Here is a 25,990-nt window from a genome sequence, read left to right on the forward strand (position 1 = left end):
TGAAGCCAACCTGGAAAGGAAAGTCTATGAGACTCTTGTCTCCAGTGAACCAGCAAAAAAGCAGGAAGTAGAGTTGTGGCTCAAATGATAGACACTCACCCTCACGGTAAGTGTCCAGGCCCTGTGTGTCCCAGGAGTGGCACACACACACACACACACACACACACACACACACACACACACACACACAGAGGATTTGTTTGGTCTCTTACATACTTTCTATACCTCTACATGATCAGGAATCACAGGAAAAATGGGTGAGGTAATTATTTCTACAGCTTTATTTGGTGAGGCAAAGGAGTCCGGGTGCTTGTCCGGTCCAGCTGGACAGTCACTCGCTGAGAGCAAGGAGGAGGCCTAAGACAAGGCCTCCAAAAGAACCGTGGCAGCAAAGAGCGCTGCCGCCGCCGGTGCTCTGGGACTTATCCATATTATTAAGGGTCTCAGTGACTTGGATGCTTCCCACGTGCTGAAAATCTGCTAAAAGCTTGTGCTGCTGGCGAGCGCAGCCCATGAGGATGAAGGTGCTGTTGAGATCTCCTGCAAGTCAGGGTGGGAAGGATCAGGGATGTATTCCCACAGGCGCCTCCCCAACCAGGACACCTATGCTCCCACGCCAGAGCATGGGTTGGGCAGAGGCACAATTCTTCTTTGGATTGTGTGTGTGTGTGTGTGTGTGTACATGCCCACATGTCAGAACTTGAACTCAGAGCCTCATGCTTTTCCTTCCCTTCTTTCCTTTCCTCCCTCCTTCCCTTCCTTCCTTCTTCCCTTCTTCATTCTTTCATTCTTTCTCCCTCCCTTCCTTCCTTCTTCCCTTCTTCATTCTTTCTTTCTTTTGCTCAAGATTAGTGCATTACCACTTGAGCCACAGCCTTACTTCTGCTGGGAGGAGGGGGTGCCAGTTCACAGCTCTACTTCCAGCTTTTTTGGGAGAGGGGGTAATTGGAGATAAGGAACTCATGAACACCAGGCTCTGATAAGCTTATACCTGTAATCCTGCTGACTCAGGAGGCTGAGATGGAAGGATCACAATTCAAAGACCAGGAGACTCTTACTCCATTGAACCACCAGAAAACTGGAAGTGGTACTATGGCTCAAAGAGTGCTAGTCTTGAGCAAACGAGCTCAAGAACAGTGCCCAGGCCCTGAGTTCAAGCCCCACGACCAACAACAGCAACAACAAAGGATCTAATTGGCTTTCCTGCTTGGGCTGGCTTCAAAACTGATCCTCAGATCTCAGCCTCCTGAGTAGCTAGGATTACAGGCGTGAGTCACCAGCTCCTGTCCCCCCTGGAATTCTTGCACTCCTAATCCGACTTCTGGATCCCACCAGATGCTCTAGATGGCTCTAGACGTGCCTTTGTACATAGACTAGACACGGAGTAGGCAATTCGATCAAAAACTTCCTCTTCTGGACTGGGTGCTCCTGTCTGTCATCCTAGCTATTCAGGAGGCTGACATCTGAGGACCAAGGTTCAGAGCCAGCCCAGGCAGGAAAGTCCCTGAGACTCTCATCTCCAATGAACCACCAAAAATCCAGAAGTGGAGCTGTGGCAAGTGGGTAGAGCACCAGCCCTGAGCACAAAAGCTCGGGGACAGTACCCAGGCCAAGTTCAATCCCCAGGACTAACACAAAAGAAAAAAAAAGTTCTTCCTCTCTCACCAGCCTCAAACTTTAAGGTAGAGCTGTAACACGTAGAGGCACTGTAGGGGCAAGTCTCGTTGGCGGCAAAAGCTGGATGGCATTCCTCTTCCAATCTGCCCACACAGGTGGGGCAAGTGTGGGTAGACAGAGGGACGGTCTTGGGAACAGTAGACTTGATCCTCCAAAAGGGGTCTACGTTGGTGAGGTTGTTGCAGAGGTAAGACCGGCAGATGTGGCTGTAGGAGGCGATGGAGATTCCAGGTGGTGCAACAAGGTAGGAGACTTGAGGCGGGTAAGAGATGGCTGAGCTGCAGCCTTTATAACTCACGACTCCTCTGCTGGTCCCTGAAAAGCAGAGGGTTAGAGAGCTCTGATCAGTGGCATTGCCTCACCCTATGCTGGGCTTCCCAGGGGCCCAGGACACTGCACTCAGATGCCCTTTTTTTTTTTTTTTTAATCCGGACATGGGGCCTGAACTCTGGGTCTGAGCGCTGTCCCTCAGCTCTTCAGCTCAAGGCTTGTGCTCTACCACTTGAGCCACAGCACCACTTCCAGCTTTTTTCTTTTTGCTTATGTGGTGCTGAGGAATCGAACCCAGGGCCTCTGGCATGCAAGGCAAGCGCTCTACCACTGAGCCACCTTCCCAGCCCCATCAGATGCCCTTTTTCATGTATGCTGGTCCTGGGTCTGCTTGAACTCAGAGCCTGGTTACTATCTTTGAATTTTTGTGCTCAAGGCTAGCACTCTACCACTTTGAGCCACAGCTCCACTCTGGCTTTTTGTTGGTTCACTGGAGATTAAGAGTCAGGGGCTTTCTTGCCTGGGCTGGCTTTGAACCTCTCAATCCTCAGATTTCAGCCTCCTGAGTAGCTAGGATAACAGGTGTAAGACAGGAGTGCCCAATCAAGAAGAGGAATTTTTTTTTAATCATATTGCCTACTCTGTGTCCAGTCCGTGTACAAAGGTATGTCTGGAGACATCATCATCTGGTGAAATCCAGAGGTGGGATTAGGAGTGCAAGAATTCCAGGGAAGTCCAGGGCCTGGGGGCTCACACCTGTCATCCTAGCTACTCAGACACTGAGGGCTGAGGATCAGTTTGAAACCAGCCTGGGGGGCTGGGAAGGTGGCTCAGTGGTAGAGCGCTTGCCTTGCATGCCTGAGGCCCTGGGTTCGATTCCTCAGCACCACATACGAAAAAGAAAAAAGCCAGAAGTGGTGCTGTGGCTCAAGTGGTAGAGTGCTAGCCTTGAGCTGAAGAGCTAAGGGACAGCGCCCAGGACCAGAGTTCAGGCCCCATGACCGGACCTCCCCCAAAAAATAAATAAAATGAAACCAGCCTGGGCAGTAAAGTTAATGGAATTCTTTCTTTTTCCTTTTCTTTTCTTCTTCGTTTCTTTTGTCATCATGGGGCTTAAACTCAGGGTTTGGGCGCTGTCCCTGATCTCTTTTACTCAAGACTAAGCACTCTACCACTTTGAACCACAGCACCACTTCTGGCTTTTTGTTGGTTCATTAAGAATTTCATGGACTTTTTTGTCCATGCTAGCTTGGAACCTCGATCCACAGGTGCCCGGCTTTTTTTTTTTTTTTTACTTTTTTAGGTCTGAGACTGAGACTGGAACATGACACCTGACGCCCCTCATTGGCTAGTGCTCTACCAACTGAGCCACACCTCCAACCTCTCCATCCCGCCCTATCTCCATTGCACAGAACAAACATCTGGGATCCACTCTACCCTTGCCAGTATCCTGACATATACAATGAGGTAAGCATGAGGAATTCTGGTTTCTTGTCTTGGGGGGGGGGCGGCAGAGGGGGGAGTTAGGGGGTAGAGATGGGGTGGGGAACAGGACAGGAAGGAAAAGGCGAGCCTTCGCATCTCACCTGTCTCGATGAATAGAACCGTCTCCTCACAGCCCTCTCTCAGCTTACACACCATGCTCCTTGTCAGCAACCAATCCCAGTCATGGAAGGAAACTGTCCTGAAGTTGGAGGCTATGGCTTCATAACACAAAAGGGCCTCGCCCCCTAAAGAGAGAATGCTTGTTGTCTCCCATCCCTACCCCCCCCAGCCCTGGCCTTCTCAGCCTTCAATTGTCAATCAAAGAGCTCAGCCCCCATAGACCCTGGCCTCCAAGGAACCCAGATATCCAGCCCTCCTTCTCCCAGGGACATGACTCCAGCCTCCCACCTTTTGGGGCCTTATAGCATCCAGCCCCACAGGACATACGAGGCAGAGAGGAGATGGCCCCTAGGAGGCATAGCAGCTGCACGGATCTCAAAGGCTGGTGTCCCATGGCTTGGTTTTTGGGGACTTAGATTCTAGAAGTCAGTCTGGAATCAATCCTGTCTAGGTCCCAAGCTCGATTCTTGTCAGTCTTTAAATTCTCTGTCCATCCGCCTCCAGGTCACTGTTTTTGGAAACAGAACAGTGACTGTGTCAGTTGCTGTGGCTCGGTATGCTCCATCACCATGTCCTCTCCTCTCATCTGACTCAGAAAGCGCTTCAACTTCTCAAAGTTGGGCTCTTATTCTCTTACCTAGGCCTTACCACTGGCCATGGTGCTGATCCAAGGAGCACTAGTAAGGCTGTTCTCCAACCAAATGCAGTGACATCACAAGAGCAAAGAGAGAGAGGCCTATGCTGGGCTCCCAGTGGCTCATGTCTGTAAATCCTAGCTACTCAGGAGGCTGAGATCTAATTCAAAGCTAGCCCAGGCGGGAAAGTTCATGAAACTCTTAACTCAATTAATCAGCAAAAAGCCAGAAATGGAACTGTGGCTTAGATGGTAGAATACCAGCTTGAGTAGAAAAGTTTAGGGACAGCATCCAGGCCCTGAGCTCAAACCCCAAAATGACACCAGATAGATAGATAGATAGAAAGAAAGAAAATAATAATAAGGGGGGAGGAGGGTTGAGTGGAGGGGGGGGAGGATGAGATGGGAAGGGGAAACAAAGGAGGAGGCTACAATGCTTGATAAGAAATGTACTCATTATCTTGCCCATGTAATTGTAACCCCCCTGTACAGTATTTTCACAATAAAAAAAGAATAATAAGGGTTGGGAATGTGGCTTAGTGGTAGACTGCTTGCCTAGCATATATAAAGCCCTGGGTTCCATTCCTCAGTACCACACACAGAAAAAATTGGAAGTGATGCTGTGGTTCAAGTGGCAGAGTGCTAGCCTTGAGAAAAAGAAGCTCAGGGACAGTTCCCAGGCCAAGTTTAAGCCCCAGGACTGGCTATTATTCTTATTCTTATTGCTTAAATTACTGTGTGAGAGTGTAAGTTCATTTATATCCTAAATGTCTCTTTGGTTCAATAAGAAAATTTAAAACCATGGGTGATGCTGATAGCTCATGCCTGTTCAGGAGGCTGAAATCCGAGGATCATGGTTCAAAGCCAACTTGAGCAAAAATAAAAAAGTGTATGAAACTCTTACCTCCAATTAACTAGCAAAAAAAGCTGAAAATTGGAGGTATGTCCCAAGTGGGAGAGCACTAATCTTAAGCAAAAAAGCTTGAAGCAGTGCTTAAGCCCTGAGTTCAAGCCTTAATACCAGCACCAAAAAAAAAAAATTCAAGTCAACCAGAAAGGCTAAGGAACACATGAGGAAATACAACTGTCCTGAGAAATGAATCTAGTATTAGCAAGAAATAAAGGAAATAAAAATACCCACTGCTGCTTATGGGGTAGTTAGGATAAGACCATTTTCTTGATCCCTGAGGAAAAGAAGAGTTGGGATTTGAGCTCAGTACACCACTGTGGGATAAAGTCTGAGAATACCAATCAATAACCCATTTTTGGTACATCCTAGGTACACATAGTAAAAATCCCCACTCTCAGCTTATAGGAGGATGCAGAATTAATGGGATGACAACTTAGAGCAACATAGTAACAAAAAACTCAGGATTGTTCCCTGCCAGAAACCAAGTAAATACAGGATATTCAGGGGATACACACCATGAAATATCACATTATGGGCTGGGAAGGTGGCTCAGTGGTAGAGTGCTTGCCTTGCATGCATGAGGCCCTCGGTTCGATTCCTCAGCACCACATAAGCAAAAAGAAAAAAGCCGGAAGTGGTGCTGTGGCTCAAGTGGTAGAGCGCTAGCCTTGAGTTGAAGAACTGAGGGACAGCGCCCAGGCCCAGAGTTCAGGCCCCACCACCGGACCCAAAAACAAACAAACAAACAAACAAAAAAGAAATATCACATTATGTATAATATAGAAGCTGATTAGATATACAATACATTCCTGGTGGATCATAAAAGTCTTGTGTCAGGGTATAGGAAGGTGGCTCAGTGGTAGAACACTTGCCTTGCATGCTTGAGGCCTTGGATTCGATTCCTCAGCACCACATAAACAGGAAAAAAAAAAGCTGGAAGTGGCGCTGTGACTCAAGTGGTAGAGTGCTAGGCTTGAGCTGAAGAGCTGAGGGACAGCGCCCAGGCCCAGAGTTCAGGCCCCATGACCAGACCCCCCCCCCCAAAAAAAAAAAGTCTTGTGTCAGCTGGATGCTGGTGGCTCAGGCCTGTAATCCTAGCTACTCAGGGAACTGAGATCTGAGACCTGTGGTTCAAAGCCAACTTGGGCAGGAAAGTCCATGAGACTCTTATATTCAATAAATGACTCAGAAAAGGCTGGAAGTGGTGATGTGGCTCAAGTATAGAGCTCTAGCCTTGAGCAAAAGCAGCTCAGGGACAGTGTCCCGGTCCTGAGTTCAAACCATGCTTCCAGGTGCTGGTGGCTTGTGTCTATAATCCTAGCTACTTAGGAGGCTCAGATCTATGGATCAAGGTTCAAAATCAGCCCAGACAGACAAATCTAAGAGGTTCTTATTTCCAATTAACCAGCAAAAAGCCAGAAGTGAAGGTATGGTTCACACAGTAGAGCATCAGCCTTGAGCAAAAAAAAAAAAAAAAAGTCAAGCAAATGGGGCACTGGTGGCTCACGCCTGTAATACTAGCTCTTCAGGAAGCTGAGATCTGAGGATCACAGTTCAGAGCCAGCCCAGGCAGGAAAGTCTGTGAGACTCTTATCTCCAAAAAACTACTCACAAAAAAGCAGGAATTGGTGCTGTGGCTCAATTGATAGAGTGCTAGCCTTGAGTACAAAGAGGCTCAGGGACAGAGCCCTGTCCCTGAGTTCAAGCCCCAGGACTGACAAAAAAAAAAAATTAAGCAAGAGAGGCAAGTGAATTCAAGCCACAGTACTGGCATCTGTATCAATATCTATAAATGTATATACATCACATATTTGATATAGAAAATATTGTTTAATTATTTATTATTCTATATAAGTATAGAATATATTATTGTGTAATATACTCGATTAGACTATATAGTATAGAAAATATAATCATATAATATTCTAATGATATATTATGTACATTTATTAATAGATTATATATATATATATATAAATGTGTCAGGCAAATGTTCAAGTATACACAGTGTGGCCCCACTCTTCTCCCCCCGCACCCCAAGATCAAGTTCAATCTCTTCAACTGATCATTCAAGCCTCCCTCTGTGTAATGAAACCCAAACCACCTTTCCAACGTTATCTCCAACAGCTCCCTGGCACCACAGGCCAGTTAGAGGTCACTTCTTCCATCCTTTCATCTTGGTACGCCACAGTTACACAGGCTATGTAACCTAGAAATCGGCAGCAAGCAAACAGGCTAAAGGCTGCGGGGAAAAATCGGACATGGGCAGGGGGAAACCAAGGCGGCCGAGAGCGCAGGCCAGACAGGAGCGTCTGCGCATGCGCAGAGGGGCCCCGGTCAACGCCTGTGATCCTTCAGAGCCCACTTTGCCGTTCCCAAGGGGAGGAGGGGGAAAAGGGGCGGGTCCCGCTTGTGCGTCAGAGATGGTACTCGACGCCCCATTGGCTATCCCACCCGCAATGGGAAGAACAGTCTAGAAAGGTGCTGGGAGGGGCCAGAGGCCCGAGGCTCAATTCGACGCGCTATTGGCTGGCCTAGTAGTTAGGCGCTTAGGAAGGGAAGGAGAGGAGGGGGGGAGGAGGAAGTGGGAGGAGCTTCGGGCAGGATCTACAACCACATTGGTGTAGCAGGAGATAGCGTGTTGGAAGCTCATTGGTCATTGCGGGAAGGGGCGGGAAAAAGTGGCGCGAGGCACGGCAGTTCCTCTCTTGGCTGCTTTCTCGTTCCTTCTCTTGGCCTCATCCGGGGCAAGTCTGGCTCTTCTCGAAGCTGTGGTAACCGTAGGGCTGGTGTCCAGGAGCGGACACGACCCCTCCACTCCCTGGGCCTTCTTCCCCCTCTTCCTAACACTGAACCCCCTTCCCCAGGCGCCCTCCTTTGCCCTCCCCCTCCCCCCTCGCGCTGCTCGCGACCCCCATCTCTCCCTTCCCCCCTCCCCCGCAGGACCTCTGGGTGCGGGCCTCGTGGCCTGCCCCCTTTCCTGGGACCCTGGAGCCGGATGGGGGGGGGTGTGGCACGGATCCAGTGTTGGGGGGGGATGGGGGCTGCTGGAATGGGGGTGTACCTGAGTAATAACTGTATGAAAAAGAAGGGATGCGTGAGGTTTATTGTTAGCGCGTGGGATTCAGGAGCAGCCGTGATTTCTTGTGTTTGTGCGAGAATGCCTGTGGCCATCTTGTGGGGTCCAACGGAGAAACTGGCATCCAGAGAAGAGCACTATTGGCCTAGATTGGGGCTCAGCATGCAGCAGGGATCCAGAGAATGATGGAAAGAATGAAGGAATGATTGAGCCGAGCTAGTAAAAATGGGGCAGGCAGGTCCCTCACAATGATGTCGTTACTAGGAAGGGACGGTATGAGAACAAAACCAAACGGAAGCAGCACACCACAGATTTAAGGCATGGTTTATGCGAGATTAAAATTTTCAAGGGACAAAAATATTTTTAGGCCAGTGGCTGGTGGCTCATGCCTATAATCCTAACTATTCAGGAGGCTGAGATCTGAGGATGGCAGTTCAAAGCCAGTCCCAGCAGGAAAGTCCCTGAGACTTTATATCCAGTGAGCCATCAGAAAGCTGGAAGTGGCTTTTTGGCTCAAAGTGGTATAGTGCTAACTTTGAGTAAAAAGAGGTCAGGAACAGTGCCCAGGCCCTGAGTTCAAGCCCCACGAGCAAAATAAAATTAATTAAATAAATAAATCAGAAGTGGGTGTGGTGGCTGGCCTGTAGTCATAGCTACTCAGGAGGTGAGCAGGAGAATGGAGAGTTTGAAGGGGAGGGGGAGTAGCCAAATTGGTAGAGAGCTTGGGAGAGGCCCTGGGTTCAATCCCCAGTGACCCAGTGTGTGTATTTGTGTACATATATATAAATACTATATATACACACAGGTACTATAAAACACTATATATAAGCACTACATATACACATATATGTACACAGGATATATACACAAGGAATTGCATAAATTCATAGATGGGAGTGGGGATTACCTCAGTGGTAAAGTACTTGCCTAACACCTGCAAGGGTTCAATTCCCTAGTACTTGGGGGGGGGGGGGGCGGAATCCAGCAGAAAGGGATGTTGAATGAAAGCTTTTGAGGGGGCTGGGAGAGCCATGCCTATGCCTGAAACTGAGATTCATCATGGGAAAGTGGGCAGGTAAGCTAAAGAAAAGAAGCTGGGCACTGGCGGCTCATGCCTGTAATCCTAGCTACTCAGGAGGCTGAGCTATAAGGATTTCAGTTTGAAGCTAGACCAGACAGAAAAGTCTGTGAGACTCATAGCTCCAATTAAGCACCCAAAACGCCAGAAGTAGAGCTGTAGCTCAAGAGGCAGAGCCTGGAGGAATAAAAGCTAAGGGGTAGTGCCCAGGCCTTGATCGAGCCCTAGTACTGGCATTCATGTGCACACTCACGTATGCGTACACACAAATCTAAGGAAGGAAAGGGATGTAGGGATTTCTTAGGAAGGAGGATCCATGGGAAAGGTGAGAGGGTGAAGAGGGGAGAAACCAGGGTGAAGGCTAGGGCATATGACAGAGAGCCGCACATGCCTCCCTGAGCAGGAGGGGGTGGTTAGGGGAGGGCCCACACGGCCATCCTAACCTGCTACCTCTGCCCTTAGATCCATGGATCCAAAGGAAACACCTGATGCCCACCACTCCCCTGCTGACTCTGCTCCAAGGGGTGAGACCAGAGCTCCCCAGGGCATGGAGCTTATCCCCAGGAGAGCTGTGAGTCGCTCTCCGACATGTGCCCGCTGCCGAAACCATGGTGTCACTGCCCACCTCAAGGGCCACAAGCGACTCTGCCTCTTTCAGACTTGCGAGTGTCACAAATGTGTCCTCATTCTGTGAGTGGAAGGTCCAGGGAGAAGGGGCGGATGAGCCTCTGGAAAAATGGCTGACTGCCTGCTCGTCTTCTCCTCCTTTTAGGGAGCGCCGGAGAGTCATGGCTGCTCAGGTGGCATTGCGTAGGCAGCAGGAGGCGCAGCTAAAGAGGCACCTGGCTCAGGGACTAGTGAGAGGGGCAGCTCCTTTTAAAGCACTGAGCCGAGTCAAGAAAGGAGCTGCTGGACCAGTAGTCCCCCGTGAGTGTCTCTGGCTGGAATTTGAATGAGGGAAGATTCTCAATCCTGCCATCAAATTGGTCTGTGACCTTGGGCTACATGTTCCGCCCTTAGGTCCTCCAGCTCCCCAACTATAAAATGTGATTGAATGTTAGGAGGATGCAGTGAGATGAGAGGTAGAAAATGATCAGCAGAGCCAGGTGTGGTAGTGCACGCCTGTAATCCCAGCTGCTCAAGAGCTTGGCAGTCTGAGGCCCGACCCCAGGCAAAAAGGGCTAAGACCCAATCTGAAAAATAAAAGCAAAAAGGGTAAAGGGGGTATGGTTCAAGTGGTAAAGCACCTGTCTAGCAGGCCCAAGATCTTGAATCCCAAACTCTGTACCAAGAAGGGAGAGAAGAAAGGAGGGATGCAGGATGGGGAGGGGAGGGAGGGAAGGAAAGAGAGAGAAGGTGGGAAGGGAGGGAGGGAGAAGGAAGAAAGGAAGGAGCCACATGAAATAAGACCTGTGTGTTGGGGTTAGTGTAGGCTCACTAAATCTCTCTGGTTGTTTACAGCTGGAAAGGAGAACATAGCCCCTCAGCCTCAGGGTTCCCATGGGGCAGTCCCACTGGCACTGACACCCCCTGGGAAGGTAAGAACCTGGCCTTCAGGAAGAGGTTCCCAGCCTAGCTCCTGTGCAGACCCCTTCTCGGTGCCCTTCGCATCTGGGTTCTACTCCCAACCTTGGCATGCTACCAACTTGCGAGCAGGTCACTTCTTTTCTGTGGGCAAATTAAAGAGGGTGGAACATTAAGGCCCAGCCCAGACATTTCCCCTTCTCAGAACATAGCCACTCCTCCTCTAACCTTATACCTAACTCTAATCTGTGCCATCTGCCCTTCCAGGAGAACTGTGGGCCCCTGCTACTCAGCTGTCCCCCAGAAACCTTGCCTTTGCCCTGGACTCCAGTGCCTCCAGGCCCTTGGGGCCCTGGACACTGGCTGCCCCCAGGCCTTTCCATGCCACCCCCAGTGGTGTGTCGTTTGCTGTGTCAGGAACCTGCTGTCCCTCTGCATCCCTTCGCTGGTAAGAAGAGAATTCAGCCTTCATTCAGCAGAAAGGGAAGTGGGAAAGGTCGCAGGTGAGAAGAGGGAGGAGAGAACGGTCACCTCTGAGACCTGAACATCTCGTTTCTCTTCCCCGCCTTAGGCTTTGACCCTGGCACTTCCCTCCGCCTGCCTGCACACGGGCCCCTCCCGCCTTGCCCAGGATCTCGATCGGTACTGACCACTCCTCTTTCTGGAGAGCCTCAAGGACCCCCTAACCTGCCCCACACGTGAGTAGGGACACAAGGATACATATTTATTCTGAGCCTACTTCTATGCTAGACACTGTAGTGAATGATAAAGATCTCAGATTAATAGGTCTGCCATTACTTACCTGGGAACTTTTGCACATGTCTGTACCTTTCTCAGCCTGGTTTTCCATATATAAATGGGAGATGTCATTACATTCAGGTTATAATTGTCATTCAGTTTTTCATAACAGTAATGTTTGGGACACACCTAGCATGGACCCTGACCTTGATGAAATACTGGCTATCAGATCTTAAGCAGATAAGATGGAGTAGGATTATGTGCTGAAACTGAGCACTAGGAAAGCCACAGAGGGCCAAGAAAAGGCCAGGAGCCATTAGAGAAAGCTTCTGGAAGTTGGAGCAAAGCTAATCTTCAAGTTCCAAAGGGATTAGAGAACCAGGGGAAGGAAAACTAGGTAAGACAGGGACAGAAACCCCAGTCCCTTTAGGCATTTTGTTCATTTTTAAAAACTGACACCAGTGATTTCCTGTAATCCTCACAGTATCTTTGGAGGGAAAAGCTGATAGAGATGTTCATTTTCTAGAAAACAAAGTAAGCCAACCCAGGGGACAAGACTTAACCAAGCCCACGAAGTCTCCGAATCCTAGCCCAGAATGTCTGACCCTCTTTCCACGTGTACATGTCTGTTTACCCTCCTTGGCATCTCTCCCTCCTTTTAGATGCTCCACACTGATACTCCAGTCATGTGGTACCCCGGACACTCTCCTGCTGCAGCCACAGGTCCTGGGGAAGAAGTGGTATCCTGACCCAGGGAGGAAGTGGAGATTGGGGAGGGGAAAAGTAGGAGATGAAAGGCACCAGGGGCAGAGGGAACAGTGGAAGGGCGAGAAGAAGCAAGGGTTTCCAGTCCTCTTCTCTCCATCTCCTTTGCAGGCCCCTGGAGCCTCTCGCCTGGCCTGGACATCTGCTTCCTCAGAGCGGCAGCTTCAGCGAGAGGCAGCTGAGGCCCTTGTGGGTCTGAAAGATTCATCCCAGGCTTCCCGCCTGACCCCTTCTGTCCCCCCCAATCCTGCCTGGATCTCCCTCCTCCACCCCTGTGGCCCACCAGGTAATCTTCTCTCTGAAAGGAGAGGACAGGATAAGGATGGTTGGGAGAAGGAAGTCACTAGGATAAACAGAGACTAACCAAGATGAGGGGGTCAACAAGTTGAATGTCCTCTGAGCCAGGCCCCCAAGTTCCTCAGCCTGGCCTCTGAAATTACAGTTGAAGTTGTTTAGTATATCACTTTTGCCAGTTTTGTTCTCAACAACGAATGTTAAAGCCAAGGAAAATGAGGTCTTGGTCTCTAACTCCAGTCCAAGCCTCCATCTCCAGACCCTAGCTGTCTGCTGAAGTCTGGAGAGGGAGTGAGAAAGTAATAAACAGGATCTGGCCTCGGTAAAGGTGATAATTGCTTCTCGGAAGTTCCCACTCTAGTAGGGAAACTTGGACAGTTTCAGGAGGCTCAGTGGCAAGAACCTGAGGAGTTTTCAGGAGTAATATGTGGGGACAGAAAAGGCTGAGAACCCTAATATCCAATCACGGATTGGGAACTGTTGGAACAGGAAAAGAGGCTGAAGAGGCTCTGCTTGTGGGGCTCTGGGTTGCCAGGCTTAGGAGTCTAGAGCAGCAGCCTGCACAAGTGGATCTGTGGGAAAAGATAGGGATACATTAGGCTCCCTGTGCTCTACAAAGACAAGTGTGTTGGCTGCAATGGAGGGAGGGGCTGAAGAAAGCAAGAGGGGAGGTAGGAAAATTAGCAAAGAGGAATGAAGCAGGTGGAGGAGGATGAGGCCTGATTATTGCATGGGGTAAAGAGAGGGAACTACAGGGAGGGGGATGGATGTGACGTGGTCCTGCCCCTTCCTTCCTGACTATAGCTCCCGCTGGAGGAAGAGGATTCCAGCCTGTTGGCCCCTCTCTCCGACCCACCCCAGCTCCCTCCGTCTCTCTGCATATTGGGCGTCTGGGGTCCATCTCCCTCCTGAGCTAGAACACGGAGGTAGAGGCTGCCTCACCAAGGCAGGGCGAGGGATAGCCTGTAGGCACTGCATATTCGCTATTTTACTTAATGGATTTTTACATGGAGTTGAATATAGTACAAACCTCAGGATTCTTTTTTAAGCTTTCAGGTGCTTCAGTTAGCTTTTGGTTCCTTTTGTAGTGTGGGCATTTCCTTGGCTGATAGCGGATATTCACATACTCCTCATTGAGTTCTGGGACTTTTTTAGGTCCCTAAAAAAGGAGAAGGCTGTACAGTTAGAACTGACCAGAATCTAAGTACATTTTTTGCAAGCGTTCATGTTTGGTGTATACCTGTGCACTCATGTTGGTCTCTGTGCAAGTGAAAACAGGAGAGTATTTTCATTTTGTTTTTAGATTTGTGTAAGTAAGAAATAAACCTTTGCCAACTGAAGCCATTAAGACTTGGGGGTTATTTATTACCACAGCCTAACCTAATCAATCTGTCCTGACAACCAAAAAAGACTTGTTTGACTCACTTCTCCAAGTTAAAATCACCTATTCAAGAACAGCCACTAGCTGGTTGCTGGTGGCTCACACCTATGATCCTAGATACTCAGGAGGATGAGCTCTGAGGATTAAAGTTCAAAGCCAGCCCAAGCAGGAAAGTCCATGACTCTTACCTTCCATTAACTGCCAAAAAGCCAGAAGTGGAGCTGTAGCTCAAGTGGTAGAACACTAACCTTGAGCAAAAGAAGCTCAGGGACAGTGTCCAGGCCTTAAGTTCATGCCCTAGGACAGTACACACACAAAAAGAACAACCACAAATAATTACAAGCTTGGAATTTTTTTTTCTCCATTTGTGGGGCTTGAACTCTGGGCCTCGGCACTGTCCCTCAGCTCTTCAGCTCAAGCTAGTGCTCTACCACTTGAGCCACAGCGCCACTTTTATTTTTTCTGGTGATTTACTGGAGATAAGAGTCTCATGGAAGGCTGGGAAGGTGGCTCAGTGGTAGAGCACTTGCCTTGCATGCTCGAGGCCCTGGGTTCGATTTCTCAGCACCACATAAGCAAAAAGAGAAAAGCCGGAAGTGGCGCTGTGGCTCAAGTGGTAGAGCGCTAGCCTTGAGCTGAAGAGCTGAGGGACAGCGCCCAGGCCCAGAGTTCAGGCCCCATGACTGGACCCAAAAAAAAAAAAGTCTCATGGACTTTCCTCCCCGGGCTGGCTTTGAACCGAGATCCTCAGATCTCAGCCTCCTGAGTAGTTAGTATTACAGGCGTGAGCCACTGGCACCTGGCTCTTGTATTTCTTTTTTCTTTCTTCCTCTCTCTCTCTCTTTTTCTTTCTTTCTTCCTTCCTTCCTTCCTTTCTTTCTTTTTGCCAGTTGTGGAGAATAAGAATATTAGAGATGGTGGAGGGTTCACTAATTCACTGATGCCATAACTTAAGTGCCTGCTCTGTGCCAGTCATAGTTTCCTGCTCACCAGAGACCCACAAATACAGGGCCAAACAGATTATATAAATGAGTAAAGAAGGCCAGATGGTGGCTAGCAAACTGAAAGTGTACGCCCTACCTAAGGGGCAGCTTCCTCTTGCCCTAGTGGATGGGTCCAAGCAGAAACAATTAGGTAAGAGTTACATCTTGGATTTTATTTTAACTCAAGGACTGAGCACTGTCCCTGAACTTCTTTTGCTCAAGGATAGCACTCTACCACTTGAGCCACAGCACCACTTCTGGCTTTTTCTGTGTATGTGGTACTGAAGAATCGAACCCAGGGCTTCATGCATGTTAGGCAAACATTCTACCACTAAGCTACCTTTCCAGCCCGCTTCTTTGGATTTTTTGAGGGAAAAAAAAAAAAAGCAGGTGTTAGAGGCATTGCTCAGGTGGTAAGAGCATCAGCCAATGAGAGAAAGCATCAGATACTGAGTTCAAGTCCTCATCTTGCTCCCCAAAAGAAAAAGCAATCCATAGAAACAAAGTTTCTATGTTCAATATCTTAATTTTCAAACATTGGCACAGTTTTTTTTTTTTTTTTCCGGCCAGTCCTGGGGCTTGAACTCTAGACCTGAGCGAGTGCTGTCCCTGGACTCCTTTTGCTCAAGTCTAGAGCACTCTACAACTTTAAGCCACAGCACCACTTTCAGCTTTTTCTGTGATTAATTGGAGATAAGCGTCTCACTGATTTTCCTGTCCAGGCTGGCTTCCAACCACAATCCTCAGATCTCAGCCTCCTGAGCAGCTAGGATTAGAGGCTTGAGCCACCAGCACTCCGCTGCCGTTTTCTTTTTTAAATCTCGTCCTGGGGCTTGAACTCTGGGCCTGGGCACTATCTCTCAGCTCTTCAGCATAACGTGAGTGCTCTACTTAGCACTTGAGCCACAGCGCCACTTCTGGTTTTCTGAGTGGGGTGGATTTGAACCGAGATCCTCAGATCTCAGCCTCCTGAGTAGCTAGGATTATAGGCATGAGACACCGGCGCCCGGCTTTTTCAAATCTTATGTGGACCAAAAGCGTCATATATTCGAATCAGCTTTGGCTAAATGGAATGCCAGTATGATGCTGATCTAACATGACATTTTTCCAGATGCATAATTTCAAAGCCATGCAGGACAGAAGGAGGAGCCAAGTTAATCTTGCCATTCTGGGGTTTGAACTGAGGGTCTTGCACTTCCTAGGGTGGTGCTGTACCACAGGTTTGGAAGAACCCGTGAAAGGTTAGAAGTGATCATTACACTGCTCTCACTTCACAGATACCTCACCACAGACCTCCCTGCAAGGAATGCATTACAGAGAAACAGGCGTAAAGAGGTAAATTGGCTTGTCTGAAATTTCAGGAAAGTCGTCTACAAGACAAGGGAGAATTTCCCTTTACCTTACTGGGCCTCAAATGAACAGATGATAGTTTTCATAAAGCAGAGAATGAACAATTTGGGACTCCAGAGGACCAGCACAAGTCAGAAGGATTTTCTGAGTCTTTTTCTACTCAAGCTATCATTACATAATAAGATTTTACCTGCACTGGTTTCTTAGTCCTCCTTTAACCATTCTGAATATATGAAGACCTGTTGAGCTATTCCAAAGTCCCATCAATTCCCACCTTTAAATAGACAAAAAACTCAGAGGACATGCTGGATTATGGACCCTTTTTTCCTGATATTATCTATACACCTCTTTTTCAAGATGAATAACAGCGATAGTATCCAATTAGAACTTGTTCTCTTATTTGGAGCAGGTGAGTGGATTCTGCCCCCTAACCAATTCCAGAGTGACAAACCTACAACACTTCTCTGGAGGCATTGTAAGATATCAAAAGGTTTTAAGTCCACTTCATATCTTCCATCACTTCCTAGTTGTAACTTAGATATATGATTGTCCCTTAATAGACCTGCCTAAGCCTTACTGCGCCATGCTCTCTCCGTGACAGATGGCCAAGCCCACACAGTCACAGAGCAGTGAAGCATTGCAACATGCAACACAGTTCACACTGCTGCTTAGGGCCAACCCAGGGTCCTCTGTGTACCAAGGTCACGCTGCTGGGAAGGGTGTAATTTGGGGATACAGGATGGCCTGAAAAAAAGGAGGAAAGAGGGAAATGATAGAATTGGAACACAGGGCAGGTCTTCTCACTTCTCTGGAGTCTACCTCCTCTTCAGAGCTAGACTTGCCGAGGCTTTTCACCTCTTAATTAGATCAATTTATCTTTCAGCTCATTTGGACTTCACAGTGGGACCTGTGAGAGTAGGGCTGGCCTGCAGAGGTCAGGCTTGAAACAGGGCAGATAAAGAATTGCCCATGCTCCCACACTGCCATGTCTCAGGAAAGCCAGAAGGCTCCTGCTCTCTGACCAGCCCTCAAGAGATTTCAGCCCATGGACTTACCACTGTTTCCTCTGCCACCTCCACCCTGCCCACTTCCCATTGCAGAATACCGAGAGGTGTTGCCCTGGCCCAGCAGAGGAGTAAATCTTTCCTTCCTAAGCTTTCTTCCTGTACTTCTCTTGGCACTGCAAAAATAAGTTTCCAAATATAAAGCATCATCCTTGTTCCCCCCCCCCCATCTCTCTCTCTTCATAAGACTCCTCCCCACGCCACCCAGTTTTTATTTCTGGAGTACATTTCATATTCTGTCCTTTTTTAATTTTTTGTCATGGGGCTTGAACTCTGGGACTGGGCACTGTCCCTCAGCTCTTTTGCTCAAAGAAAGCACTCTACCACTTGAGCCACAGTGCCACTTCCAGTTTTCTGAGTGGTTTATTAGAGATAAGTGTCTCACGGACTTTCCTGCCCAGGCTGGCTTTGAACCACAATCCTCAGATTTCAGACTCCTGAGTAGCTAGGAATACAGGTGTGAGCCACTGGCGCCCAGCTTATTCTGTCCTTTTAGAATTCACATTCTCTTTACTTCAGCCATCCATGAATTTGGTCTATTCCTGATCACACTTCTAGTCCAAGACCAACTAAACCAAGCTATATTCACACACAGGTTTCTGGCTCAATCAAGCAAATTCTGCACCCCTGTCTCCTTGTTGGCTTTATAGTCCCTGGTACATGTTCACATACACATAGTTTTAAAATTCACACCCTGCATGGAGTTTCATACATTCCTGAGCTCTTCCCCAAAGCAAGATTCCTCCTTTTCCTCTGTATCAGTATCTCTGAGTAGCTAGAATTACAGGCATGATCTACACAGGGAAACCTGTTTGTTTGTTTTTTTTTTAATAGATATTAGCATTGTAATATGCTTATAAATGATTTCCTTTTTTTTTGGGGGGGGGGTCCGGTCGTGGGGCCTGAACTCTGGGTCTGGGTGCTGTCCCTCAGCTCTTCAGCTCAAGGCTAGTGCTCTACCACTTGAGCCACAGCGCCACTTCCAGCTTTTTTCTTTTTGCTTATGTGGTGCTGAGGAATCGAACCTAGAGCCTCTGGCATGCAAGGCAAGTGCTCTACCACTGGGCCATCTTCCCAGCCCGCTTATAAATTATTTCATATGTAGTAGTTCAATGTGGAAATATATTTAATGTTTTCAAACTCAGTCTTTTCAACTTCAGAAAATAGCTATATACATTTATATTTTACTTTTTTGGCAAAAGCTAACCCAGTTTTATTGGACCACATTAATGATGGGGCCTAATAAGGATTGAATGAGATTATGTGGGTAATACAGGACTAGTCACATGATAAATGTCCAAATAATGTTAGGCATTCAAATTTATTTATTTATTTTTTTTGTCAGTCGTGGGGCTTGAACTCTGAGCCTGGGCACTGTCCCTGCACTCCAGCTCAAGGCAAGTGCTTTATCACTGAGCCACAGTGCCAAGTTCAGTTTTCTGGTGTTTAAATGGAGCTAAGAGTCTCATGGACTTTCCTGTCTGGGTTGGCTTTGAACCGCAATACTCAAATCTCAGCCTCTGAGTAGCTAGGATTGGCACCTGGCTGGCATTCAAAATTTCTATTGCCAGAATTAATACATAACACACTTATAGACGGGAGAAGTCTCAAAATAGGCAAGTGATATGGGTCTCGGTGTCTTTTTTTTTTTTTAAATGGTGGAACTAAACCAAGGATCAAGGGTAAAGAAGGGTGCAAATCTGTTGATTAAAGTGACACAGGCCGGGCGCTGGTGGCTCACGCCTGTAATCCTAGCTACTCAGGAGGCTGAGATCTGAGGATCGCGGTTCAAAGCCAGCCCGGGCAGGAGAGACCGTGAGACTCCTATCTCCAATAAACCACCAGAAAACCGGAAGTGGCGCTGTAGCTCAAGTGGTGGAGGGCTCCCTTTGAGCTGAAGAGCTGAGGGACAGCGCCCAGGCCCAGAGTTCAAGCCCCACAACCGACAAAAATAAATAAATAAAGTGACACAGGTAAACTGGGCAGGCAAACTGAAGGTACAAGATGAGCTTAAGGACTGCACTAATGAGTCCAGAACTAGGAGGCAGAGCCTTTGCTGCTGCTTTTTTTTTTTTTTTGCCAGTCCTGAGGCTTGAATCTGGGCCCAGGCACTGTCCCTGAGCTTCTTTTGCTCAAGGCTTAGCACTCTACCACTTGAGCCAAAGCACCACATCTGCTTTTTCTGTTTATGAGAGGAATCGAACCCAGGGCCTCAGGCATGCAAGGCAAGCACTCTACCACTGAGCCACCTTCCCAGCCCCTCTGCTTTTTTTTAATTGTTTTCTTTTTCTTTTTTTTTTTAGTGCCAGTCATGGGGCTTGAACTTAGGGCCTGAGCGTTGTCCACAAGCGTCTTTTGCTCAATACTAACGCTCTACCACCTTGAGCCACGGCACTACTTCTTGTTTTCTGGTGGTTCATTGCAGATAAGTCTCATGGACTTTTCCTGCCCGGGCTGGCTTCGAACCTTGATCCTCAGATCTCAGCCTCCTAAAGACATTACAGTCCTGAGTTACCGGCCCCCGGCCCCGCCTCTATCAGTCCCCGCCCTTATCTCCTCTCTGCTCCCCCTCCCTCCCCCCATAGCCTTCTCTTTCCTGCTTCTCTTTCCCTGTCCCACTGATGCAATGAAGTGATTTCCGCCCTTTCAAGGGCCGGTCTTCCGGCTCCTCCAACTCTCACGAGAACTGGCGATGGAACATGGAAAAGTGATACCGACAGTTCTTTTTTGCCCTTCCTCTAGTTTTTTCTCATCACAGTTCCGCCCTTACTACTCCCACTTCCGGTTTGGTTTAAAAAAAAAAAAAAAACACCAAAAACCCGGAAAACTGGTGCCGCCCGTGGTGGCCAGGCATCCTTCCATTTCCGTCCATGCAACTTCATCCCTATTACTGGCGACTACGGATGCAAACGCCTCATTCCCCGAGTCCCAGCGGGAGGCTCACCTCGGGAGAAGGGTGGGAAGGAAGCGCAGGACCCGCCCCCGTGCCCGCCCCCTCGGCCTTTCTCCCCGCCTCACCACTTGCCATAGGCCCTCCCACCTCACCGAGCTCTCGCGAGCATTCAGAACTCTCGCGAGACTTGACGCCCGACTTGTGCGCCCGGGAAACCCCGTCGTTCCCTTTCCCCTGGCTGGCAGCGCGGAGGCCGCACGGTAAGCTAGCGCTCCGTGTCGGGTTCGGTGTGGGACGGTGGGGAGGGACCCCCCCGGACCCGGGGCGCGTGCCCGAGCACTCCGGGGCACCCGGCGCGGGCCGCCCCGCCCCCTGGTGCCGCGGCCACGTGCGAGCGGCAGGCCCGGACATGCCCGGTCGGCGCGTTGCGGGAACCCCGAGGGGTCTAGCGGGTTAGTGGAGGGCTTCGTGGGGCGGCTCCCATCACGGATCTTGGGTAGGGCTGTGTGATGGGTCTGTCTACGGTGTGTGTGAGGCGGGGGGTAGGCCGGGCCGGGCTGGTGCGACCCACGGGGACCGTGAGGTCTAAGAGAACCGTGCGGGACTCGGGGTGGCCTGAGGAGATGACGAGAGGCTCCGATCCAGGTCACGGAGGAGCGGGCTTATCCTTGACCGAGACACCCCACATTGGTCATCCCAGCAGCGCCTGTGTTCACGTGCTTGCCCGCCCTTCTCTCGCAGATGCCCGGAGTTACTGTCAAAGACGTAAACCAGCAGGAGTTCGTCAGAGCTCTGGCAGCCTTCCTCAAAAAGTGAGTGTGGGGAGAGGGGAGAGAACTGAGGTTTGATACCTCATCTCCTGCCACCCAGGAACTGGGCCCCTTGCCCCCAGTGTGAGGTCCGCCCTCTGGATGAGGCCTAGGTTGCTTGTATTGAATGCCCAGCCACATCCTGACATCTTTCCAGATCTTGTTCGCCTACAGCTGGATTAGAGGGAAGGAGATTTGTGATTTTTGCCCATTTCTTGTTGTCTTGCTTTAGGTCCGGGAAGCTGAAAGTCCCCGAATGGGTGGACACTGTCAAGTTGGCCAAGCACAAAGAGCTTGCGCCCTACGATGAGAACTGGTTCTACACACGAGCTGGTGAGGAACTTGCTCTATGGCTGGGGATGGAGGGCTCAAGGGCTCCCTGCATCCTACCCTCCCATGGGTCTCTATGTTGCCCCCATACCAAATTGGCAATGGGAGGAGATACATTTTGCCTGGCACCACTTTGTACGTTCGGGTGATGTGACATTTTGAAAACAAATTGGTGTTCCTGTTTTGCTTAGAATGTGTGTATGATGAGAGAGAAAAACAACTGGGGCGTGAACTCAGCTGTTTTGCTCAAATTTGGCGCTCTACCACAGCTCCACTTCCTGCTTTTTGGTGGTTGATTGGAGCTAAGACTCCTGCCTGGGCTGGCTTTGAAGCTCAATCCTCACATCTCAACCTGAGTAGCTAGGATGACAGGACCCCGGGTTCCTTATAGAATCAGTATCCCTTATCCCTTTTGTATTCCTAACTGGTACTTGATTGGTCTGCTCTTATTTTCATTCTTACAGCTACCAATAAGAAATTGTTTTTGTGCACAGTCAATGTTTACATTTCAAAAGTCACTTGTCTCTGCCATATTAGCTAGCTTTCATTCTGTCTCTTCTTTCTAAGTGGTTTGTGGTTTGAGCAGGTTATTTCCTTGCCTTAACACTTGACATAATTAATTGCATTTCCTGACTCCACAGTGCTAGGGTCACCTATCTGGACATTTCAAGATTCTGTAAACCCATCCTAATCTGGGGCTGGAGTACATGGTCTGGGTTGTGCGCAGATGGCCGTCTGTGCTGTAGTCTTCCCTGCCTTGACCTCTCAAGTCTGAAGCCTTCTTTTATGAGGTGGGAACTCCGGCCTCGCTGGATCTCAGCACAAAGGAAGCCGTTTAGATACTGGCAAATCTTGAGATAAATTGATTTTAAGCTTGGTACAAGTGGCCCAGCCCTTTAGAGCATGAAGTTTTGTGTGATTGCAATGTATCAGTTGTCTGTGGGGCCCACTTAGATTGGGCATGGGGACCACCATAATTGAACCATGGTCTCTGCTCTCTGGAGTTTGGAAGGCTAAGGTGCCTGTGGATTTAATAGGAGACTCCTCACCATTTTTCCTGCTGGATGGGGCAGTCTGTGAACCCCAAGTAGGGCTGGTTGGGTCTCTATGGTATTTGGTATTGGGAGGTTGAGTAACATTTATGTGCACCATCTTAATGATCTTGAACACAACCTCTCCCTTCTGAAAAGTTTTAGAAGGTTAGGAAGCCATAGCACGTGGATGAATGAAAACCCCGGATAATTGAGATGGGCTAGATGGCCACCTGATTGTTACTGTGGGCTTTCCTGCCCAGCCACTCCGTGGCATGGGGAGATTGCCTTCTAAATCACTTGAGCCCAGGACCACCCTGCTGCATTGGTTTTTGTTGGGCTGTGCTGTGTCCGGTTCACAGCACACAGCTGAGGCAGCAGCTGTAGCTGTAACATACCCAGTGGATTGTTCCTGTTCATCCCTCTTGCAGGTGTTTGCTATCTTTTGTTCTAGAACCCAACGAGGTTCCATCTAGTTGATCCCCATCCACTGACCCTTAACAGGTTCTCCTCATTGTCAGTGAGAAACCAGTTGTGCCTCAGAGGTACCATGGTTTCCCTCGGTACCACAGGCTGCAGGGGTGCAGTAGTTGGTAGGAGGTGACCTGTCTCCTGTCCTCTCAGCCTGGCCCTCTGTTTCAGCTATGGCCCCCTCTAAAGTGCTGGGGCCTGGGGTGAGGGGCACACAGTCTTTTCTAGGCTTCAGCATGAACAGGGCAGGTGGCAGGGATATACTAGCTGGCAAAGGTGTTTTTCCACTCCGGGTGTTTCTATACAGCCTGAGAAAATCTAAGCTGCCACTGAAGAGCTCGGTGAGCATTGTTTTGGCTGGTATCGATCACTATGAGTTCCAGGCAAAGTGGGTTCTTTAATGGGTACAACTTAGTCTGGGAACTATTAGAGCTTGGTGGATGCCTACTACTGATGAGCAATGTTGGGGTTCAACCCTCATCTGACTGCTCTGCTTGGTCTCCTTTGCAGTCTGCTGCTTTCCTTGTCTTGGTGCTGGTCCTGCCCAGGGTAGGAACTGGGGACACTGCAGGGGGAAGAGCCACCCAATCCAATCCGGTAGATGGACACAACACTGCCCATCTCTGGTTGGGTTGCTGGTCATTGAAGAAATGTGCCCCCAGTTCCCTCAGTTGGTTTTGAGGGTGCTGGCTGGTGTCCAGGGCCGAGAGCTGTCCCCAGGCCATACCATCCATCACCTGGCACCACTCTGGAACGCCTCCCAGGAGGCTGTCATTGAAGCTGGGCATTACTGTGGCCTGTTATGCAGGCCAGGGGCTGTGCTGGGACAGAAACCTCTGTGTGTTTGTGTGGGTGACTCATGTCTCCACCGTAGTGCTTAGGGCCCCTGCCCCACTGTCCCCACCTGAGCTCTCCAGGGTTGAGCTGCTTGTGGCAGTGGGTCCCCTGTCCATTTCTGCTCTGGCAATGCCTTCCCCCCTCAACAGCCTTGCCAGTGCTGGGGTGTCCTGATTGCAGGCCATTCTGCTGTGGCAGATGGGGGATGATGGGAGCCCTGGGTCTTGCCTGGTGGTGGTGCCTCTTCCTTACTAAAGGGTGACAGTAAGGTGTGTGTGCGTGCGCACACATACTCACTTGCACCAAAAAGGCCTCTTCTGCTGATCAGGGTCCTCATGCTCTTCCACCTCCCCCCAGCATCCACGGCGCGGCACCTGTACCTCCGGGGCGGCGCTGGGGTCGGCTCTATGACCAAGATCTACGGGGGGCGGCAGAGGAACGGCGTCATGCCCAGCCACTTCAGCCGAGGCTCCAAGAGCGTGGCTCGCCGGGTCCTCCAAGCCCTGGAGGGGCTGAAAATGGTGGAAAAGGACCAAGATGGGTATGTTGTGGGGAGCCAGGGCCTCCTCCACCACTAGAGAGGTGCCCTTAGCCCTTGGAGGTGGGCAGGGGTGCCGCCAGAGAGCAGATGGTGCGGGGCCTCACCCTGACCTCTCTGGCTGACTTCCTCGGCTGCAGGAAGGTAATTTAGCGACTGTCCGCTTTCATTAGCCTGCTCGTTAACTTTTTCCAATTGATTTTTCGGGCTTTTGATCTAATGCTTGCACAAACGACACCCTGTCAGCTCCCAGGAGGGTTCCCACTCCTACACCAGCCAGGGCCAGCTTCAGGGCTTGGCTGGCATGGTGCCTAAGGGGAGGGGGGCTGAGTGTGTGACTCTTCCCTCCACAGGGGCCGCAAGCTGACACCTCAGGGACAAAGAGATCTGGACAGAATCGCCGGACAGGTGAGGCTGTGCACTGGTGTGACCGCCACCTCCCCTGGAGGGCACTGCTCTGGGCAAGAGAAATGGGTTTGTGCTGGAGCTGGAGGGAAGTTGGAATGCAGGGGGTAGATGATCCCGCGTCAAGTCAGCTCTTTGATTACTCCTCATCTTGCTGAGTACTGGGTACAGGCGACACAGTAGTGAGAACCCCAGCCTAGCACTGAGCCGTATCATTAAGTCAGATTCAAGAGTTGTGGACTGTTGAACAGTCAGTAAGTTAAGGTATTAAGAATAAAGGAGCTGGGCCGGGAAGGTGGCTCAGTGGTAGACCGCTTGCCTTGCATGCATGAGGCGGCCCTGGGTTCAATTCCTCAGCACCACATGAGAAAAAAGAAAAAAAGCGGGAAGTGGCACTGTGGCTCAAGTGGTAGAGCGCTAGCCTTGAGCTGAAGAGCTGAGGGATAGCACCCAAGCCCAGAGTTCAGGCCCCACAACCGGACCCTCCCCCCACCCCCCCCCCCCCCCCACCCCCAAAAAAAAAGAATAAAGGAGCCTGACACCTGTGATCCTAGCTACTCAGAGGTTGAGATCCTGAGGATCGGGGGTCAAAGCCAGACCAGGCAGGAAAATCCGTGAGACTGATCTCCAGTAAACCAGCAGAAAGCCAGAAGTGGTGCTATGGCTCAAGTGATACAGAGCTGAAGAGTTCAGGGTCAGCGCCCAGTCCTAGAGTAAGCTCCATGACCAAAAATTAAAGCTGCCAGCCCTTGCCCCTCACCTCACAAGGCTATGGAAGCTTATACTCCCATTCTACATCTGGAGCTCCATAGGGTTATGGAGATGGAGTAATAGGGGGAGGGGGCATGCAGGTACCCCAGCAGATATCCCACTCACCTTTCTCTTCTGCCTTTTCCCACAGGTGGCAGCTGCCAACAAGAAGCATTAGAACAAAGATGCTGGGTTAATAAATTGCCTCATTCGTAATCCCGGTCTGGGCCTCTTGATTGCAAGCTTTGAGACCTGAGGAAGGTTATCCTGTTGTGAGGACTGGCCAGGTGGCCCTGGTAGCTGCAGGGCTCCATGCCTGGCATGGCTTTAGACCTGCTTTTGGCCTCTGGTTATTCCTGTCTGAATAAGATGGCTTTGGGGAGGTCCCTGCTGAGTCCTGGACTGGAGTAGGGAAGAAGGTCCCTAGATGTGTGGAAAGGGACCTGCGGGCCTCCCCAGTGGCCTGGCCACGTAGCCCTGTGTCTCCAAGTCAAGGCACCCTGGGCTTGGGTGGGCCTGCTTGAGGCTTCCTCCCCAGTATTTAGGGGAGGAGGTGTGCCCTCGTCTCCTGCCC

General features: G+C 49.9%; 3 protein-coding genes across 3 annotated transcripts; 2 read left to right on the forward strand and 1 right to left on the reverse strand.

Moving 5' to 3' along the window:
- Nucleotides 1-331: 331 nt before the first annotated feature.
- On the reverse strand, nucleotides 332-3,946 carry Lypd4 (LY6/PLAUR domain containing 4). The gene is made up of 3 exons (XM_042667789.1): nucleotides 3,841-3,946; nucleotides 1,666-1,992; nucleotides 332-540 (listed from the first exon to the last, which is right to left on the reverse strand). The coding sequence occupies exons 1-3, from the start codon at nucleotides 3,944-3,946 to the stop codon at nucleotides 332-334; spliced, it is 642 nt and encodes a 213-aa protein (XP_042523723.1).
- A 5,769-nt stretch (nucleotides 3,947-9,715) lies between these two features.
- Dmrtc2 (DMRT like family C2) lies at nucleotides 9,716-13,491 on the forward strand. Its single transcript, XM_042668170.1, has 8 exons — nucleotides 9,716-9,943; nucleotides 10,026-10,180; nucleotides 10,715-10,791; nucleotides 11,045-11,225; nucleotides 11,349-11,475; nucleotides 12,178-12,238; nucleotides 12,392-12,566; nucleotides 13,379-13,491. Exons 1-8 carry the CDS (start codon nucleotides 9,720-9,722, stop codon nucleotides 13,489-13,491), a joined length of 1,113 nt encoding a protein of 370 aa, XP_042524104.1. The 5' UTR covers nucleotides 9,716-9,719.
- Nucleotides 13,492-20,421: 6,930 nt separating this feature from the next.
- Nucleotides 20,422-25,632, forward strand: Rps19 (ribosomal protein S19). The gene is made up of 6 exons (XM_042667957.1): nucleotides 20,422-20,505; nucleotides 20,987-21,057; nucleotides 21,287-21,387; nucleotides 24,081-24,264; nucleotides 24,615-24,669; nucleotides 25,568-25,632. The coding sequence occupies exons 2-6, from the start codon at nucleotides 20,987-20,989 to the stop codon at nucleotides 25,592-25,594; spliced, it is 438 nt and encodes a 145-aa protein (XP_042523891.1). The 5' UTR covers nucleotides 20,422-20,505; the 3' UTR covers nucleotides 25,595-25,632.
- The last annotated feature ends 358 nt before the right edge of the window (nucleotides 25,633-25,990 follow it).

The sequence above is a fragment of the Dipodomys spectabilis genome, unplaced genomic scaffold (genome assembly GCF_019054845.1).
Source record: "Dipodomys spectabilis isolate Male_0828 unplaced genomic scaffold, ASM1905484v1 ptg000422l, whole genome shotgun sequence".
Classification (NCBI taxonomy): Eukaryota; Metazoa; Chordata; class Mammalia; order Rodentia; family Heteromyidae; genus Dipodomys; species Dipodomys spectabilis.